This window comes from Macaca thibetana, chromosome 12 (assembly GCF_024542745.1).
Source record: "Macaca thibetana thibetana isolate TM-01 chromosome 12, ASM2454274v1, whole genome shotgun sequence".
Taxonomy (NCBI): Eukaryota; Metazoa; Chordata; class Mammalia; order Primates; family Cercopithecidae; genus Macaca; species Macaca thibetana.
The window spans coordinates 60,794,614-60,813,594 of record NC_065589.1 but is presented as its reverse complement, the minus strand read 5'-3'; the positions used below and the strand labels follow the sequence as shown (position 1 = coordinate 60,813,594).

Below are 18,981 nucleotides of genomic sequence, written 5' to 3'. Positions count from 1 at the left end.
GAAGGTTTATAACCCTGTGTCCCCTAACTGCATGACTCTTAAAGCATAATTTATAATCTTGTGGTTAATTTGTTAGCCCTGCAAAGGCAGTCTGTTACCCAGCTAAGAAGGAGTTTATTTTAGGAAAGGACTATTACCATCATTGTTTCAAATCAGTCTATAACATAAGATCCTCTCAAAGTTAGTTTGGCCTATGTCCAATAATAAACAAGGATAGCTTGCAGGCTAGAAGCAAAATGGAGTCAGTTAAGTCAGATCTCTTTCACGGTCATTATTCTCTCACTGTTATAATTTTTGCAAATGCAATTTTACTATGACCTACATTGATTGGGCAAAAGTTCCCTCATCTGAAAAAGGTTTTACCAGGTTGAAAATTATTCCTACTCTGAATCAGGGATAGCTTTAATGGAAGTGAGACTGAAGTCAGTTCTTAGTTCAATTAAAATACCTTGAGCATCTACGGGGTTCAGGTATTATTCTAGCCTCTGCTGATTGGTCACCGAATAAAACAATATATTGGCTCTGATTTCATGGTGCAAACATTCAGGGTAGGGGTGTGCACACATGCCACGAGTCCCCAAATAAGTATAATAACATAAACATAATAAATATAGCAACGGAGAGTGACAAATGCTCTGAAGAAAGGGAAAAAATGAAACAGATCATAATAAGGGGATAGGGAGTAAGGGAAAGAAGCACAGGATGTTTTAGATGGAATGGTCAAGGGAAGCCTCTCTGAAATGGTAACACTTGAGCTGAGACCTGACTGGTTGAATAAGGTGAAGGAAGCCACATGGGTCCCTTAGAGGAGGAGAAACCCGGTAAAGAGCATATAAGAGGACAAGGCACTGAGACTGAAAGAGAGCTTCAGGTAAAAGATCAATGTGGCTAGGCAAGTGAGAGGAGATTTGAGAGGACATAAGATCGGGAGACAGAACAAATCATAAAGAATCTTAAAATCTATGATAAGGAGTTTGAATCTCATTCTTCGGACAATGAGAAGTTATCAAAGGTTCTCATCAGGGGATTAATGTAACTTGATTTACTTTTAAAAAGATTATTCTGTAGATTGTGGAATTGTCTTTGGGTAGGAAAGTGGAACACCAGCTAAAAGGCTATTGAGTTTCTCTAGGTGGAGATTAGTGGTGCATTGGACTCAGGTGATAATGCTGGAATTAATGAAAAATTTTAGATTTAGGATATCATTTTGAATGTAGAAGCTTCAAAATTTGGTCATGAATTGGAAGAGAAGTATGAAATGCAAAGAGGACATATATTGGGCCTGATAAATTTTGGAGAAGAGTAGGTTAGTAACGGGCAGGCGCTTGTTTTGTTTGTTCATTACTATTATTATTTTTTTTTTGGAGAGGGGGCAGAATCAAGATCATATTTTGGATACACTAAGTTTGGGATACCTATTAGACATCTAGCTATCAGAATACAGTTTGGCTACTGAACACACGAATTTGAGTCTGGATGAAGGACTGGGACTGATGCTATACAACTGGAAGTCACTGCTTTATAGGTTATAGGCGACAGCAAGTTATCTATCAATAATTACTTTAAATGTAAATGGATTAAATTCTTCAATGAAAACACAGAGTGGCAGAATAGATTAAAAAACAAGATCTAAGAATGTACTGCTTACAAGAAACTCACGTTAACCTATGGATACACATAGGCTGAATGTAAAGGGATAAAAAAGATATTCCATGCAAACGTGAAAAAGACAGCAGAAGTAGCTATACTTTCATCATACAACATAGGCTTTCAGGCAAAATCTGTCACAAGAGAAAATGATTACTATACAACAATAAAGGAAAGGGGTGATTTAATCAGGAGTCTATATAACAATTGTAGATATGTAAGTTCCCAACATTAGAGCACTGAAATATATAAAACAAATATTAACAAAACTGACGGAGAAAATAGACAGCAATACAATATAGTATGGGACTTTTATACCCCATTTTTAACAAGATAATCCAGAGAGAAAATAAATATTGAAATAGCAGATTTGAATCACGTTGTCAATCAAAAGGATCTAACAGATATATAGAAAGCATTCCATCTAATAATAGCAGAATATATACTCTTCTCAAGTGCACATAGAACATTCTCCAGGATAGATCATATATTGGGTCACAAAATGAGTCTCAACAAAGTTTAAAATATTGAAATGATATCAAGTATCTTTTCTGATCCCAGTGGTATGAAACTAGAAATCAATAGCAGGAGGAATTTTGGAAATTCACAAATATGTGGAAATTAAACAACACATTCCTTAACAACCAGTGGATTAAAGAAGAAATCAAAAAAGAAATAAAAGTGTATCTTGGGACAAACAGAAATGAAAACACAATATGCCAAACTAATGGGATGCAGAAAAAGCAGTTTTAAAAGAGAAATTTATAGCAATAAATGCCTACATTAAGTAAAAAGAAAAAACCAAGTTGGCATATAATTGCTTAACTAGAAGAAATTGATAAATTTCTAGAAGCCCACCAAGACTGAATCATAAAGAAATAGAAAATCTGAACAGATCAATAACAAGTAAGGCAATTGAGTCAGTAATAAAAAGTCTGCCTTCAAAGAAAAGCCCAGGACATGATGGCTTCACGGCTGAATTCTACCAAACATTTAAAGAACGAATACCAAACTTTAACAAAGTCTTTCAAAATACTGAAGATGAGGGAACACTTCTAAATTCATTTTAAGAGGCCAACATTAACCTTATACCAAAGCCACAAAAGGATGTCACAAGAAACTTACAAACCAGTATCCCTGATGAACATAGATGCAAAATCCTTACCTAAATACTAGTAAATCAAATTCAATAGCACATTAAAAGGATCACACATTATGGTCAAGTGGGATTTATGCCTGGGATGCAAAGATGGCTCAACATATACAAATCAGTAAGTGTGCTACACCACATTAACTGAATACAGAATAAAAATCATATGATCACCTCAATAGGTGCAGAAAAAGTATTTGACAAAATTCAACATCATTTCATAAGAAATGGATGACAAAACCACTTAACAAATTAGGTATAAAAGGAGTATACCTCAACCTAATAAAGGCCATGTATGTATGACAACCCCAAAGCTAACATCATACTCAATGGAAGACCAGGAACAAGACAAGGGTTCCCACTGTCACCTCTTCTATTCAACATAGTATTGGAAGTCCTAGATAGAGCAAGTAGGCAAGAAAAAGCAATACAAGTCACACAGATTGGAAAGGAAGAAGTTCAATTACCCTTGTTTGCAGACAACATGATCTTATATATAAAAAATTCTAAAGACTCCACCAAAAAATTGCTAGAACTAATAAATGAATTTGGCAAAGTTGCAGGTACAAAATCAACATATAAAAATTAGTTGTATTTCTATTTACTAATAGCAAACTATCTGAAAAACAAATTAAGAAAACAATCTCTAACAGTAATATATAAAATAAAATACTTGGGAATAAATTTATTCAAGGAAGTACAATATCTGTACATTGAAAACTATAAGACAAATTGATTTAAAAAATCGAAAAAAGCACAAATAAATGGAAAGATATGCCATGGTCAAGGATTGGAAGAATTAAAATTGTTAAAATGTTCATACTACCCAAAGTTATCTAGAGATTCAATCAGACTCTATCAAAATTCCAATGACAATTTTTACAGAAATAGAAAATACAATCCTAAAATTTGCTTGGAACCACAAATGACCGTGAATAGTCAAAGCAAACTTGAGAAAGAAGAACAAAACTTGAGGCATTACACTTCCTATTTCAACATACATTACAAAGCTAAAGAAAACACTATGGTGCTGGCATGAAAACAGACACATAGACAAATAGAAGAGAATAAAGAGCGCAGAAAAAAACCCATGTATACATGGTCAACTAATATTTGACAAGGGCACCAAGAATACACAATGGGGAAAGGATAGTTTTGTCAATAAATGATCTTGGGAAAACCGGATATTCACCTGCAAAAGAATGAGACTGAACCCTTATCTTATACCTTGTATAAAAATTACTTTGAAATGGATGAAAGACTCAAGTGTAAGACCTAGAACAGTAAAATTTATAGAAAACTACAGAGGAAAAGATCTCCTTGACATTGGCCTTGGCAATGACTTTTTTTTTTTTTTTTTGGATTCAACACTGAAAGCAAAGGCAACAAAAACACACATTAAATAAATAGGATTACATCAAACTAAAAAGCTTCTGCAGAGCAAAGAAAATAATCAACAAAATGAAAAGGCAACCTACAAAATGGAAAAAATATTTTCAAACTATATATCTAATAAGGAGTTAACATCTAAAATAAGGAAGAAACCCATACAACTCAATAGCAAAAACAACCAAATAACCTCATTGAAAAATGAGCAAATGTTTTTCAGAGAAGACATACAAAATGGCTAACAGGTATCTGAAAAGGTACTCAGCATCACTAATCATCAGGACAATGCAAATTATGCCTCAAAAAAGCTGGAAAAATTATAAATTATATTTAAAGCAATGATACTGGATCAGATCACATAGGGGGTTAGTGTAAATAGATAATACATCCAGTAACCAAGCCCTGGGAATGTTTGACATGAAAGAGTAAGAATGATTAAAATTATCAGGCCAGGAGCGGTGGCTCATGGCTGTAATCCCAGCACTTTGGGAAGCCGAGGCGGGTGATCAGGAGGTCAGGAGATGGAGACCATCCTGGCTAACACGGTGAAACCGTCTCTACTAAAAAATACAAAAAAAAAAAAAAAAATAGCCAGGAGTAGTGGCAGTGCCTATAGTCCCAGCTACTCGGGAAGCTGAGGCAGGAGAATGGCATAAACCCGGGAGGCGGAGCTTGCAGTGAGCCCAGATCACACCACTGCACTCCAGCCTGGGTGACAGAGCGAGACTCCATCACAAACAAACAAACAAACAAACAAACAAAAAACAGAAAACAAAAAAGAATGATTAAAATTAGGAGAAAAGACAGAATGTGTAGCCAATGATGTAGGTGGATAAACAGGATTGTTTGGTCATCTTAAAGTTAGTGTTTCAAGAAAGAGAATTGTTCAATTGTGATGTAACTGCCGAGAAATGGATGTGAAACTGACCAGTGGATTTCCTTAGATGCATTGTGTTGGAAAATTTAACAAGAACTATTTTAATGGGGTAATAGGCATAGAAGTCTAACTGGGTTGGGTTAAGAAAAGGTTTCAAAGTGACAATCTATTTAGTACACTATAAGGAGGTTTGCTATGAAAGGGAGAAGGGGCAGGGAACAGTGTCTGGAGAGGAACATAAGAGTCAAGAGGGTTTCCTGAAATGGGAGATCTTAAAATATGTTTTTGTGGCGTTAGAAATATTTTAGCAGAATGGAAGAAATTGACAATGCAAAAGAGAGTGGCTACAATTTTAGGAGTATTCTTTGAAAGGGGAAGAGATATTGTAAAAAAAAAAAATAATGAGGGGTGGAAAAAAATGAAGGTTGAATCTTAGAAGATAAGGCAGATATAATATAGGACAGATTCAAATATATTGGTAGATTTGGCCAGGCTGATGTCATTTCTTTAATGATTGTTTTGCTCTACTATGTAAAATCAGCTGAGTTTGAGGAAGGTATGGGGATGTTGAAGATTTGAGGAGTGAATAGCATTCTGAGAAAATTTAAGAATGATTTAAAGAGGGAAATAGAGTAGATTTTTCGGGAAACGTTGAAGCCCATTTAAAAATAGTGGTCAAAAATTTTATGTGACATCAGTCAGCATAGTTTTAGGCTTTTGTCAGTTGTGCTTCTCCATTGGGCTTCAGGCATTCTATCATTACAGAGAGGTGGATTTTTATCACAATTGTAGTTTTGTCAGATGAGTACCACAGGAGAAGGGGAAAGTTGTGGGAGTCTAGGTAAGGAAGCTTTATAGTGACAGGAGAGGGAGTGGGTCACCTTGGTGGAGACTGAAGTCTTCAAGAATGATTTTAGGAGTACTGGTATAAAGAAATTTAGAGAGGTGCTATAATCTCCAAAGAATTTGATATGATCATGAGGTTGGTAGATGACTACATAAAGGAAAGGAAGATTTGATATAGTCTGCTAGCAGGTGCTTCCAAGAAACTGGTTGTTTCATTGGCAGCAGGAGAAACTCAGTGACTGTGTTTTAAATCCAACTAAGGGTGTATCACAATGGTAGTGGTGAGGATGGAGATTTCCCATACAAATTCAACGCTATGGATGTATTAGTTTGCTAGGGTTGCCATCACAATGTGCCATCACCACAACTGGGTGGTTGAAGCAACAGAAATGTATTTTCTCACAGTTTTGGAGACCAGAAGCCTGAGACAAAGGCGTCCTCAGAGTTTGTTTTCTCTGAGGGCTGAAGGAGAGTCTGTGCCATGCCTTTCTCCTAGTGTCTAGTAGCCTCAGATGTTCCTCGGCTTATAGATGGTGTTCTCTGTGTGTTTTCACATCATTTTCCTTCTGTACACAACTGTCTCTGTGTTCAAATTTCTCCCTTTTATAAGGATACAATTAATACAGGACTGGGGCAGGGAAGTGCTGGGTAGAGAAGGGCAGTGTCCCCAGCAAGGACTCCACCACTGGGTCTGTGCCCAGGGACTTAAGTGAGGACAGGCACTCCTGCTTTCAAGCCCCAATGTTGCATTTTCCAAGACCACTCTTGCCTGCCACACCCCTCATCTTGTGCCTGTAAAAATCCCAAGACCCTAGGAGGCATACATACAAGCAGCTAGACGTTGATAGGAGCAGAGGAGCAAAAGAACGCACAGACAAGCACCAACAGATGCTGTCAGGACATCGATGATTTGGACACCGAGGGGAATTTGGCTGAGGGTGGTCAGAGGAGAGCCCAGCCACTGAGTGACTTGACTCCAGGAGAAGACCACCTTCCCACTCCATCCCCCTTCTGGCTCCCCATCCATCTGCTGAGAGCTACCTCCACCACTCAATAAAACCTTAAACCCATTCTCCAAGCCCACATGTGATCCAATTTTTTTTTGGTACACTATGGCAAGAACCCCGGGATATAGAAGCTCTGTCTGTGCCATAAGGCATGGGGCCTAATTGAGCTGATTAACACAAGCCACCTGCAGACAGCAAAACTAAAAAAGCACACTGTAATACGCACCCACTAGGGCTTCAGGAGCTGTAAACACTCAACCCTAGACCCTGCCGGGGAGCCCCACAACTTGCTGGTCTGCATGCTCCCCATAGAGGTTTGAGCAGCGGGGACACCAGAAGAAGCAAGCCACACCCCCACTGCATCCCCCACTGCATGGAGGATAAGGAAAAACTCCTCCCATTTCACAATCATTTTGGATTACAGCCCAATCTAATGACCTCACTGTAACTTGAGGAACTGTTAAGACTCTATTTTCAAATAAAGTCACATTTACAGATACTGAGGGCTATGAATTCAACATCTTTTTGGGGCACACAATTCAATCTCTAACAGTGGGCTTTCATTAAATTCTTCCAATGGTAATACGTTGCCAGGGGAAAATGAACTTGCCGGAAATTTTTGGTAATCTTTATTAATTTTAAAAATTTGCAATCTTTCAGTATGTCATGGTCTGAGCAAAAATTGACTTTTAAAAAAGAGATGACAGAATTTGCATGATTCCAATGAAGTGGTTTTGCCCAGAATTGTTCCAACTTAGGGTTTAGAATGCTTAAAATTAATCAGTTCTTTCAGATTAAACATTGTCCCCATCCTTGCCATTCTTTAAAATTCAGACATTCTTGTCTGAGAGTCATTCCTGCCTTATTTTCCTGGAGATGTCATGGATATGAGAAAAATGTTTATAAAAACACTTTGAAAAACACAAAACATTGTCAAGACAGAATGAAACACAAATGAGCAAGGTTTTACAAGTGGTGAGACGTAGTGTTGGCCTACTCCTCACCTTCTCTTATGTAAATGGACACAGCTTTATTGACTGGTCTTATTTTGAACTCATGACTACAGAACCTCTGGTGGGCACTTAGTACTTCCTGAGAAGCTCACTACATTTCCTGAGTTCCTTCTGTCTTCTACTCTCTTAGACATTGTTACAGTGTATCCTTTCTCTGCAAACCTCCAACACATCCTCCTCTTTCTCACTCTTATCTAACGAACTTGCTTCCTACTTTGAGAAAACCAAAGCCATGAGAAGAGAACTTTCACAGACTCCTACCATGAGGTCTTCCCGCCTACCATATCTGTTCCTTTTCATAGCCTGACTTTCTGCCTGCTATTATAGGTGAACGTTTTGTGCTTTTCTCTAACAGCAACTCCTTCAATTGTGCAGTATAGCTATCCCCACCTGTATTCTGAAACATTGCTCTAGAAATTCTTCCATCTGGTTTCTATGTCATAATTTTCCTCCTCCCTATGGGATCACACCCATCAGCACACAAGTATCCTCTATTGTTTCCTAGGTTAAAAAATTCCTCTATGGATGGAAATGTTTGTTATCTTGATTGTAGTAATGGTGTCACAGATGCTATCATCTGTCAAAACTGATACAATTGTACACCTTGAATATGTGCAGTTTATTGTACTTCAAATATACCTCAATAAAATAGAAAAAAAATTCTATTTGACCTCACTGTTCCTACAGCTAATACAGTATTTCTTAGCTCTCTCTTGCAGCAAAACTCCTTTGAATAGTTGGGTACATTCACTGCTTTCATCTCTTCTCTTTTCATTCTTTAACCTCCTTCCAGCTGGGCTTTCACACCCTATCACTCCACCAACACTGCTTTTGTCTAGGTCACAAAGGACTTGATTATTGTTAAATCCAAGGGCCTATTTTCAGTCATCATTTTATTTGGCATCTCAGCAGGTTTTGACACAGTAAGGTCATATCACCTGTAAGTATACTCTTTATTTATTCATTTGCATGCTTCTACACTCCAGGGTTTTCTCCTATTCGTAAAATGCTCCTGGACAGTCTTCTTTTCTGTGTCATCCTGTTCTCTTTTCACTCTTAATGTTGGAGTACTCCAGGGCTCAGCTTTTGAACATGTTTTCTTCTTTACTTGTTCCCTTTCTCAGTGATCTTCAACTGTTGAATGGTTTGAAATATTGTCTAAATAATGATGATTTCCACATTAATACCTGAGCTCAGGATTCTCTCCTGAATTTCAGACACATAATAACCGTACATTAATTTGGGTATACATTGTAAATATCAAATTTACTATGTTTGCCATCAGACTGAACCCAGATCTTCTACATAAAGCTTTCTTTATCTAAATCTTCCCCATCTTAGTTAATGATGATTCCATTTTTTCAGTTACCTTGGCCAAAAACTTTGGTGACATACTTGACTCTCCTCTTTTTCTTATAATCCATATCCAGTTTTCCAGCAAATACTATTGATTCTGTCTTTCAAGGTTTTGCAATTATTAACAAAGCTGCTATACATATCTATGTGCAGGTTTTTGTGTGGACATCAATTTTCTATTCATTTGGGTAAATACAAAGAAGTGATTTCTGGATTGTATAGTATGTTTAGTTTTGTAAGAAATTGCCAAACTCTCTCCCAAAGTGGCTGGACCATTTCTCATTCCTGTTGCTCCGAGTCTTTGCCAGCATTTCTCAGTGTTTTGTCAGGTGTTGTCAGTGTTTTGGATTTCAGCCATTCTCATAGGTGTGCAGTGGTATCTCATTGTTTTAATTTGCGGTTCTTAATGAAAGATGATGTTGAACATATTTTCATATGCTTACTTGCCATCTATGTATCTCCTTGGCTGTTCAGACCTTTTTTTTCCCATTTTTAATTGGATTGTTTGTTTTCTTACTGTTGAGTTTTAAGAGTCCTTTGTATGTTTTGGATAGTAGCTCTTTTATCAGGTGTGTCTTATAAAAACATTTTCTCTCAGTCTATGGCTTGTATTCTCCTTCTTTACATTGCTTTTCACAGAGCAGATGTTTTAATTTTAATGAAGAATAGCTTACCAGTTTTTTTTTTCTTTCGTGGATTATGTCTTTGGTGTTGAACCTAAAAAGCCATCCCCAAATTTAAGGCTATCCGGGTATTCTCCTATGTTGTTTTCTAGGAGTATCATAAATGTATGTTTTACACTGAGGTCTAGATCAATTTTTTTTTTTTTTTGAGGAGAGTGTAGTGTCTGAATCTAGATTATTATATTTTTTTGCATGTGTATATCCAGTTCTTCAAGTTACCATTTGTTGGAAAGACTGTCTTCCATTGCATTCCCTTTTCTCCTTTGTCAAAGGTTAGTTGACTACATTTACACGGGTCAGTTTCTGGACTCTCTAGGCTGTTCCATTGTTCTCTTTGTCTGTTTTTTCACCACTCACTGTCTTGATTACTGTAGTTTTATAGTAAGTCTTAAACTAAAGTAGCATCAGTTCCCCACCTCCAGAGGTCCCTGCAAGTTCCCACTTTAGCTGCTGGCCAGATTCAGCCTCCACTGGGCATGTTCACAAATTATCTCCTTGATGATGACTCAGAGTCAGTTGAAGTTGTAATATTTGTACTCAATAAAAAGCATATCAGGACTGACATATATAACTAGAATGCAAATTTATTAATTCAAAACAAAGAAATATGATGGCTAGGTGAAAATAAGACTAGCCTAGTCAGTGCTTTCTCTCCTAGTAAGCAAGCTGGTGTTCTATTGCCCAGCAAGTTTACTACAATTGATAATAATACAGAGTATATTTCAAGACAGCTAAAAGACAGGATTTTACATGTTTTTACCACAAATAAATAGTTGATAAATATTTGAGGTAATGGATATACTAACTACTCTGATGTGATCATTTCAAAATATTTGTATGTATCAAAATATCACTCTGTACTCCATATTTATATTAAAATTCATAAAAAATAAAATTTAGTACTAAGGTTTATTATTAAAATAAATAATACATTTTGCTGTGTTAATTAAAAATAAAATATAACTTTAAAAACTGACATATAAAATCAGAATGTTAATTTATCAATTCAAAATAACTACTGTCAGGTGAAGACAATATTATTCTAGTCAGAGCCTTCTCTCCTTATAAGCTAGCTCTGTTACTGTCAGAGGTTTTCCTTGGTGAGCTCAGAGTCAGAGCTGGGTGATTGAATTATGTGACTGGGGCCTACACTGGCATCAGTCCATGGTAGCCTGTGGTAACCATTGCTTCAGTAGGGAAGTACCCTGCCCGGAGGACAGAGCCTTTAAAATGCCAGCACAGGATGTTCTTCTCTGGACATGGTAAAAGAAACACATACAACATTTGCTGCTGTGGCTGTAAATGCAACTCTCCTTTTGTTATTTTATTTTTAATGCTTTCAAGGCTAACCACTGACTCCTGCTGATCGATGCATTCTTTATTTTAGATATGCTATTGTGTTCAATCAATTGTAGTCAAGTCTTGCAGGCGAGGGAGCCGTTCTGTCTCTTTCCAAAGTGAAATTGCCTAAACATTGTTGAGCTCCATTATGTGTAGGCTTAAAAATTTAACTCTACTTCTAAATTCATGGGGAATGCATTAGCTTCAGAAGAAAAATGGGTACTAGAGGGGCACTTGACTGTGGAGGGCCAAAGCAGCAATCAGTCTATTAAAGTGATTCTCATCCTAGGCCAAGCAGCAGAATCCTTGCGACATTTTTAAAAAGAGAGAGAGAGATGATAAAGATATGGGCTCTTTACATTTTGATAAGTGATACCATATTACTTTCCAAAGATGTTGTTTGAATTCATATTTCTAACATTAATATGTAATAGTACCTTCTTCTCTACCTTCTTAGTATTTACTGCTAAACCTTTTATCTCAGCTTTGCTATTGGGTAACAGCTTTGGTAAAATATATGATAGGTAAAAATATACAAAACATACTTATGAATATCACATAAACATGTTGTCCCTATTTCCATGGATGATGAAGAGAAAATCATATTGCATGTTTATTCTTCTGCAAAGAAATGATTCCTTAAGTAATGGGGAGTTAAATGATCATGTGTTGATTTGCAGCTTATGTTAATTGGCCAGTCATCATATTAGAATAGAGATCAACTGTGCTGTCTACATATAATTTACATCAAATAAAATAGAAAGGGACACATTTATGGTGAGTTCAGGAAATAATATGCTTTTAGTTTTGAAGTAAAATCTATATGTCCCTTGTTGTCTGTGACTCTCAGGGTATTAATGTATAGTTCTTTATTGTAAATGAATGACAAGAGGATTGAACAATTACAATAAATATAAAAGCATTTTGAGAAACCTGAAATCTGAGAGATGGTGGACCTTTACTGAGGGGCCTTTCTGTTTTATATTATAGATTAAATTATATTGAGTCATCAAATTATAAATATATAATTATAACTACACATATAATTATATATAAATTATATTCCTAGCATTATTTTTGTGATAAACCTTAGGGTGTCAATACTCAAGGAACCATTAGCAAGCCATCTTTCTAAGGCCACTGAAATCACTCCTTTGTATATAGCAGGATTTCAGAAAACCAATGCCTGTTAAATCTATTTTGCAAATAGTTTTTGCAATAGGCACCAGGTTTGCTGTTTCCCATAATCTAATATTGCTCAATAAATGACTGTCCAAATTACTATCCATCGACTTGGAGCTCTTCTCTTCCTTATTAGAATTTTCCTAATGCATCATTTGTTTTACTGATCCATAGCACTTCTTCACTGACTTAGCCTCATTATATGCACACCATCACCTTTTGGCCAACATTCCCATCTGATTTGTAGCTATTTCTCTTTCATGCTTAGCACACAGTAGGGACTTTATTATATTTAACATATACTGCTTGATGACTATGTCTTATCTCTACAGATGAGACAATATTTTTTTCTGTGTTTCCCAGAGTTCAGTCCCAGGTTTGGAAACTGATCTATATGCTAGTTCTAACTTGGTTTTATTCTGGGAGTGTTCCTGGGCCAAGTTAAATTCTATTATCTTTCTGACTCCAAATTCTGTTGAAAATAATGACAACAACAATAAAAAGATTGAAAAGTTATACCAAAATCTACCTGCGATGTAAAATCCTCTGATAATGAAAACAGCCTCGTGATCCTGAGTCACCATCATTTCCTCAGATTCTAACTTTCTAAAAAATCAGTAACAGTGGAAGATGAGGTCCTAGTGACCCAGGTAAAGAGTCCCCAGTAGGAGTTAAGGGCCACAGTTTGTGTCCCAGCTCAGCCAGCAACCACTGTGGGAATTTAAGCAAGTCATTTTGTCATCTGAAACTGTCTCTTCATCTTTAAAGAGATTAGAATTCAAATTCATAATTACTTGCAGATCAGAGACCCCTCTGAGATTCTGCTGAAAACTGTTGACCTCCTTCCCTGAAGAAGCACAAATACTCTATAAATAGAATTCCAAGAGGGTCAGAAGCTCTTTAAAATCCACCCATAGATTCCCTAGAGGACTTTAGAATGATTTACATGGTCTAAAATATGTATTTGAAAAAACAAAATAAATCTATTTACATGTGCTACTCCCTATGTGAATTAGTTTTAAAATGTGTATTTGGGCCATTATGTCATTTGACGTTTTATTACTTTTTTGTAACTTATAGTACTCAAAACAGAGCTAATTTTTCAATAGTGCCGAATATTTCCTTTGTGGATTAATAGCATCCTAGGATCTGCAAGGTTACATGTTCACCCTGCTACTCAATGCAGGAATCATCTATCACCTGCCTCAGAGATGAAACTATAGCTTTGACTTGAACATGTACAGTGATGAGGAACTCATTCATTTGTTTATTTCTGGCCAAACATAAAGAATTTGGGAATTTTCTTTTTTATATTGAGCTATAATCTGCCTATACACACAAATGTCAGCCATTGACCCTATTTCTGCTCTTAGCAGCTACATAGATTAATTTTATTTCCTTTTCCAGTATTTTAGGAAATCGAAGTCAGCCTCTATTGTCCTCTATTAATTTCCTCTATGCTAAATATTCCAGTTTCATCTATAATTCCTCCAGAAAAGTGATGTCATAAAACTACCTTTTATCTCAATTCCCTTCTTAAACAGTCCTCTTAAAATGCAGATGAGAACTAGGCAGCATGTTGCAGGAAAAGTCTGACCAACACGTGGTTAGAGAGCAGTTCCCTTTCTTATACTGCCAACTTCACTGCTAGGAATACCACCAACACTGCCACAAGCTCTGTGCCTGGATACACCAGGTCAAGTGAAATTGTAGTCACCTAAAATCCCTAACTGTAATTAATTAAGGTTGCCCTTATACTCTATTTTGGTTTTTTTTTAAGAACTAAATTAACCTTTCTGAAAACAAAAATTCTGTTGAACTCTACCTTAATTGCTTAGGCCATCATTCCAGCTCTTGGAAACCTTTACTCACTTTGTCATTCATGTCATCTTTTCTTCCAAATTTTGTGTTATCTACAAATGTAATGAGCCTCCTGTCTTTGGCTTCAAATTAATTGATTAAAAATATTGACCTGTGGTTTGCCAAATGTAAAACTCCCTCTATGGATTCAGTATTCAAAATTCTTCACTCAGTTACTTCACAGCTTTGTTGAATGCACATTTAACCATTTGATCTACAGAATAGAGAAGACAGTAAGTATTGTGTTCTGCTTGGGGTCAAAATTTCTTTCTTTTCCTTTTCTTTTATTGTCTGCTTTCTTTTCTTCATTCCTTCATATTTTCATATCGCATATCCTTGTCTTCTACATGGTCCCTTTTACTGTGTGCTCATTTTGCTTTGAAGAAAAGAACCTCCAATGTGTTTTTTGGGATTCCTTGGCCTTCTGCCCATATGCAGCCCTGGCTGAGTCTGCACTTGCTCCTGAGGTTGTTTGCCATGTACCAAGCCTCAAACCCTGTGCAGGGGAGGGATTTTCCTGATGCTTATTAGCATCTGGCAGAGGAGGAAGCTCTGAGTATTTCAACAGCACCCCCAGACCAATTCATTTTCATCCATCTCTAGAATTACATCAAATGTAACCCTCCTCAAACATCAAATGGAGATTTAAAGAAAATTAAAACACAAATCATACGTGTGTTTTGGGATGCAGGAGAGGTGTAGGGAGAAAGAAATTATTACATAGTCCTCAGCAGACTTTTCACTTTAATCTCAGCATTATTGCATCTATAATCAGATGAATATTGATGATGGGAAAAGAAAGAGATTGCCTTGAAGGTTGCTTCAAAGCACACATCAACCAATCGTTTATTATCCAATTGAAAGACGGTATTAGAGTAAACTGCTTTGGGAATCAAAGAATTTGTTGTAGATATTCTGCTGAACAGCTCTTTGGTAACATGTCACCTGCTCCTGCCTCATCAAAATGTTTCACCTGGAAATAGTTGTGTCACAATTGTATAGGGCTAAGGAAGACCTTCTAACATTTGTCCAAGTGAGTGATTTTACTTTGCAAAATGTTTGGCTTTTTCATATAATTTTGTGATCATTATTATTATAAAATAATTAAATGGGGATCAGGATAAACAAGCAGACCTATTCTCAAGTGTGGAAAGTGGGTGATTAATTGATTAATGAGTTAAACATCTTAATTATTGATTTTTTCCTTTATATTTAATCCCCTCATTTAGACAAATCAATGTGGACATTAAATTATTACCTCTTATTTAAAGAACATTATCTCAAACACAGATTTATTACTCTGTAGTTACCTTGAAAAAGATGAGCTCTGGAGTCATTAGAACCTTTGCAAACCTGGCAAGATATAGTCAACTTCAGCTCAGGAAGAGGAGTGGCAGGCGGCTGAATGATTACTGTGCCTTAATATTTCAGAGGGAACCCCAAGACCTTGGTGCCAGGTTAATTGGTACTCCAAACCTATGATAAATCCTAGAGAATGATGGAAAGTTTGGGTCAGCAGCCAGAAAGATAAAGGTGAAAATGAATCAGTGTCTCTTAATAATGGAACTTTATGAGTTATTCATTCATACCCTCATTAATTCATTCAGTATGTATTGAGGGACTATTATGTGTCAGAACTTCTCTTAGCATCACAATACCCTTATAACCTTGTACAAATCATTTATCTTCTCTAAGTCTAAATTTTACTAGACAGGTGTTTACCACAAGGAGTTGTGAGGTTTAGTGACTCATGTATATGAGACTCCAGCAGAGTGAGCAGTTGGACACTCAATAAACCCTCTTCCCTTTCCCTGAGCACTGAGACCTCTTTTTCAGGTAATTTATGGTAGTATGAAATGAATTCCATGTCTTAGTAACAAATTTCTCCCTACAGTGTTAGATCAAGAAGAATTGTGAATAATGTATGTTTTCAGATGAAATTACATATTTAGATATTATTACAAGTGATAAAATATTTTGCAATCCGTGAAGTCCAAGGATGTCACTGTTTGCCAAATAGCCCTCTGAGGCTTGCTGACAGCCGTACATGCAAACTTACACATTTCTTGAGACTCTTTGTTTTATAGCAAACATGAATAGTGACTTCATTTCTTTTATCAATTCTTACTGGAGTGTTTTTTTTTAGTAATACTTAAAATAATCTCATAAACTAATTTTATAAGATACAAAAAAGTGTAAAATTTCGCACATTAACCATCACTAGATGCATAAAGTTTCAGCTCTTCTGATGTCTTAACAGAATAGACTTGAGGGAAATGAAAGATAATTTTGTAGATTGAGTGTGGTTGTTGTAATTGTCTTCTGATTTATGCCGTAAATTTGAAATAATTTTGAAAAAAGTCTAAAGATAGATTATTGTGGAACTGCCAAAGGCACATACCAAATTGTTACTTCATTAATTCCATCAATCATTTAGACAATAATATTAATGAGTACCTACTGTTTGCTAGGCACTGTGCCTGGGACTCCAAAATGAAATTACATATTTCTCAGCATCAAGGAGTTTTCTCTAATGGAGAAAGATATGTGAACAAATACAGTTCTATAAGGTAATCAACAATAAATGTTCCAAGAGCAGGGGGAATATGAGAAAGTCTCTATCTACATGGGGAATTGAGGTAGCCATCAGAGAGGAGGCAAGCTGACACCAGAAGGATGAGTGGGAGATTATCAGGTGTGTGTAGGATGAAGATGTCTGGCAATGAGAATAGAACAAGAAAAGTGTGAAAGCCTGAGGGAGCCTGGAGTGGCCAGGGGGAAAAGTAGGTTAGTGTTGTTAAGTGTAAATTACCCTGAAAGCAAGAAAGGCTGGTGAGAAATGGTAGAGAGCCCAGATTACAAGAGCCTTGTATAGCAGGCAAATGTATGCCAATGTTTTTCCCACTGTGTAGGTTGTGGGGGAAGTTATTGAAGAATTTTGAATAGAGAAGTTCCATAATCACATTGGTATGTTTAGGTTCTGAGAGAAGATTCACAATATTGTGATTGTTTTGTTGTTTATAAGACACAGAAATGGCACGCACACCCTTTTGTTCCTAGGGGTTTCAATAGTTCTTGTTGTAATAGAATTGAGGGATGCCAAAAGCAATATTTGAACTAAGTGATACATTAGAATTATAGAATTATAATAAGAATCTGTGAGCAGATTTTTAGTTAACAGGTTTTTAATAGGCTGTGATGCAATCCCTAATGGAGAAGCTTTAATGATGAAAGATAGCCTGCCTCTAATGGAAATTCATCTGGGTATGTTTTTATTGCTCAGTGAATTAAAAGGTTTTTATAGGATTACATTGTTAAGATTCTTGGAGACAAACATATAAACACCAAATGAAAACTTTCCACTCTTTTATATCTCTTGCAGCAAAGCGGTTAATATTCCAGAAATGAAAATCATTTAAATTTTGCATAATTTTTATAATTTCAGGGGTTAAGCATCTGAAAGGCCAGAATGAATCAGCATTCCCTGAAGAAGAAGAAGGCACCAGTGAAAGAGAGGAGCAGCAGGACCACTAATTACTGGTCTGCAGCAAGAAGGCTTCTTGGAAATAACTGAACTATTAACTTTTCTGAATATACCATGGAATTCCACCGCTTGATTTCCGGAAGCATCCTCCATCTCTGCACCCGCACTCATACAGTAGCTATGCACCTCCTGGAAGTCTCCTTAACTGAACTTTAGAACTAAGTACACATTGTTCCACATCACTTACAATTCAAGAATAAGCATTTATTTTACAGTGATTCTTCTTTTTAACTATGTAAAAATTTGCAGACATGTGACTGTTCTAACTTTAATACTGCCAGAGCTTAATCCTTGATGTCCTACTGATAAGGTTTGCATTCTAACAACACATGTAAATAACATCACTTTAAGAGTAAAAAATAAATAGTAAATACATTTAGACATGAGTGTGTGTGTATGTGTGTATGTGTGTGTGGGTTTAACTTAAAGAGAAATATCTAATAAAACTTTTAGCTTAAGTTTTGCATTGATCAAATTTCTGTATCCAGAACACAACATAATGTTTATTTTTAAATGATGAAGAAATGCCAGTTTTCTTGATTCAATACACCACAGTATTAGATACTAAACATCTTTTTCCCACCAACAACACATTAATGGTTGATTATAAAACTACAGAACTCTCTTCATTTTCTAAGCTGCAGATATATATTTCCCAGCATTTTCTCTAGTTATTAAGACAAATGATAAATCTAAAAATCTATGCCAAATCTTCCTACCCCCTTTTTTAGCTATTACTTTAAATTTGGGTCATCTATTTCCTATTGCATTTTGATAAATAATTAGCAGTTTATAAATCTTCCATATCAAAAAATAAGAAATTCCATTAATTCATGCATATAATAATTTATTCATTAATTAAATAAATATCTTTTATGAGCTTATCCCTAGGAAGGTACTCTTCTGGGAATTATGAAAATAAAAGAAACATACTTTTACCCCTATAGAACTGGCAGAAAAGATTACAGCATTAGCATAAAGCAAGATTTTATATGACAGTATATATTTATTGAATAATTTAAGTTCTGGGCATTTTGAACAATTTTAATTATACATTATTTGTGAAAGCAAGTATCTAAACTACAA

The 18,981-nt window shown here is 35.9% G+C and overlaps 2 protein-coding genes across 4 annotated transcripts in view; one reads left to right on the top strand and one right to left on the bottom strand.

The window, feature by feature from the left end:
• Positions 1-18,981, bottom strand: part of NEUROD1 (neuronal differentiation 1) — a 1,109,848-nt gene that overhangs the window by 430,146 nt on the left and 660,721 nt on the right. The window lies entirely within an intron of this gene.
• The window catches only part of PPP1R1C (protein phosphatase 1 regulatory inhibitor subunit 1C), a 141,557-nt gene that overhangs the window by 113,391 nt on the left and 9,185 nt on the right, over positions 1-18,981 (top strand). The window contains exon 5 of one of the 3 annotated variants that reach the window (XM_050750605.1): positions 17,797-17,891. In XM_050750605.1, the coding sequence (XP_050606562.1) occupies positions 17,797-17,885 (89 nt within the window). In that variant the 3' untranslated portion in view covers positions 17,886-17,891. Of the gene's footprint in view, positions 1-17,796; positions 18,354-18,981 lie in introns of those variants that run through there. The other 2 variants (XM_050750604.1, XM_050750606.1) reach the window with 2 other exon arrangements.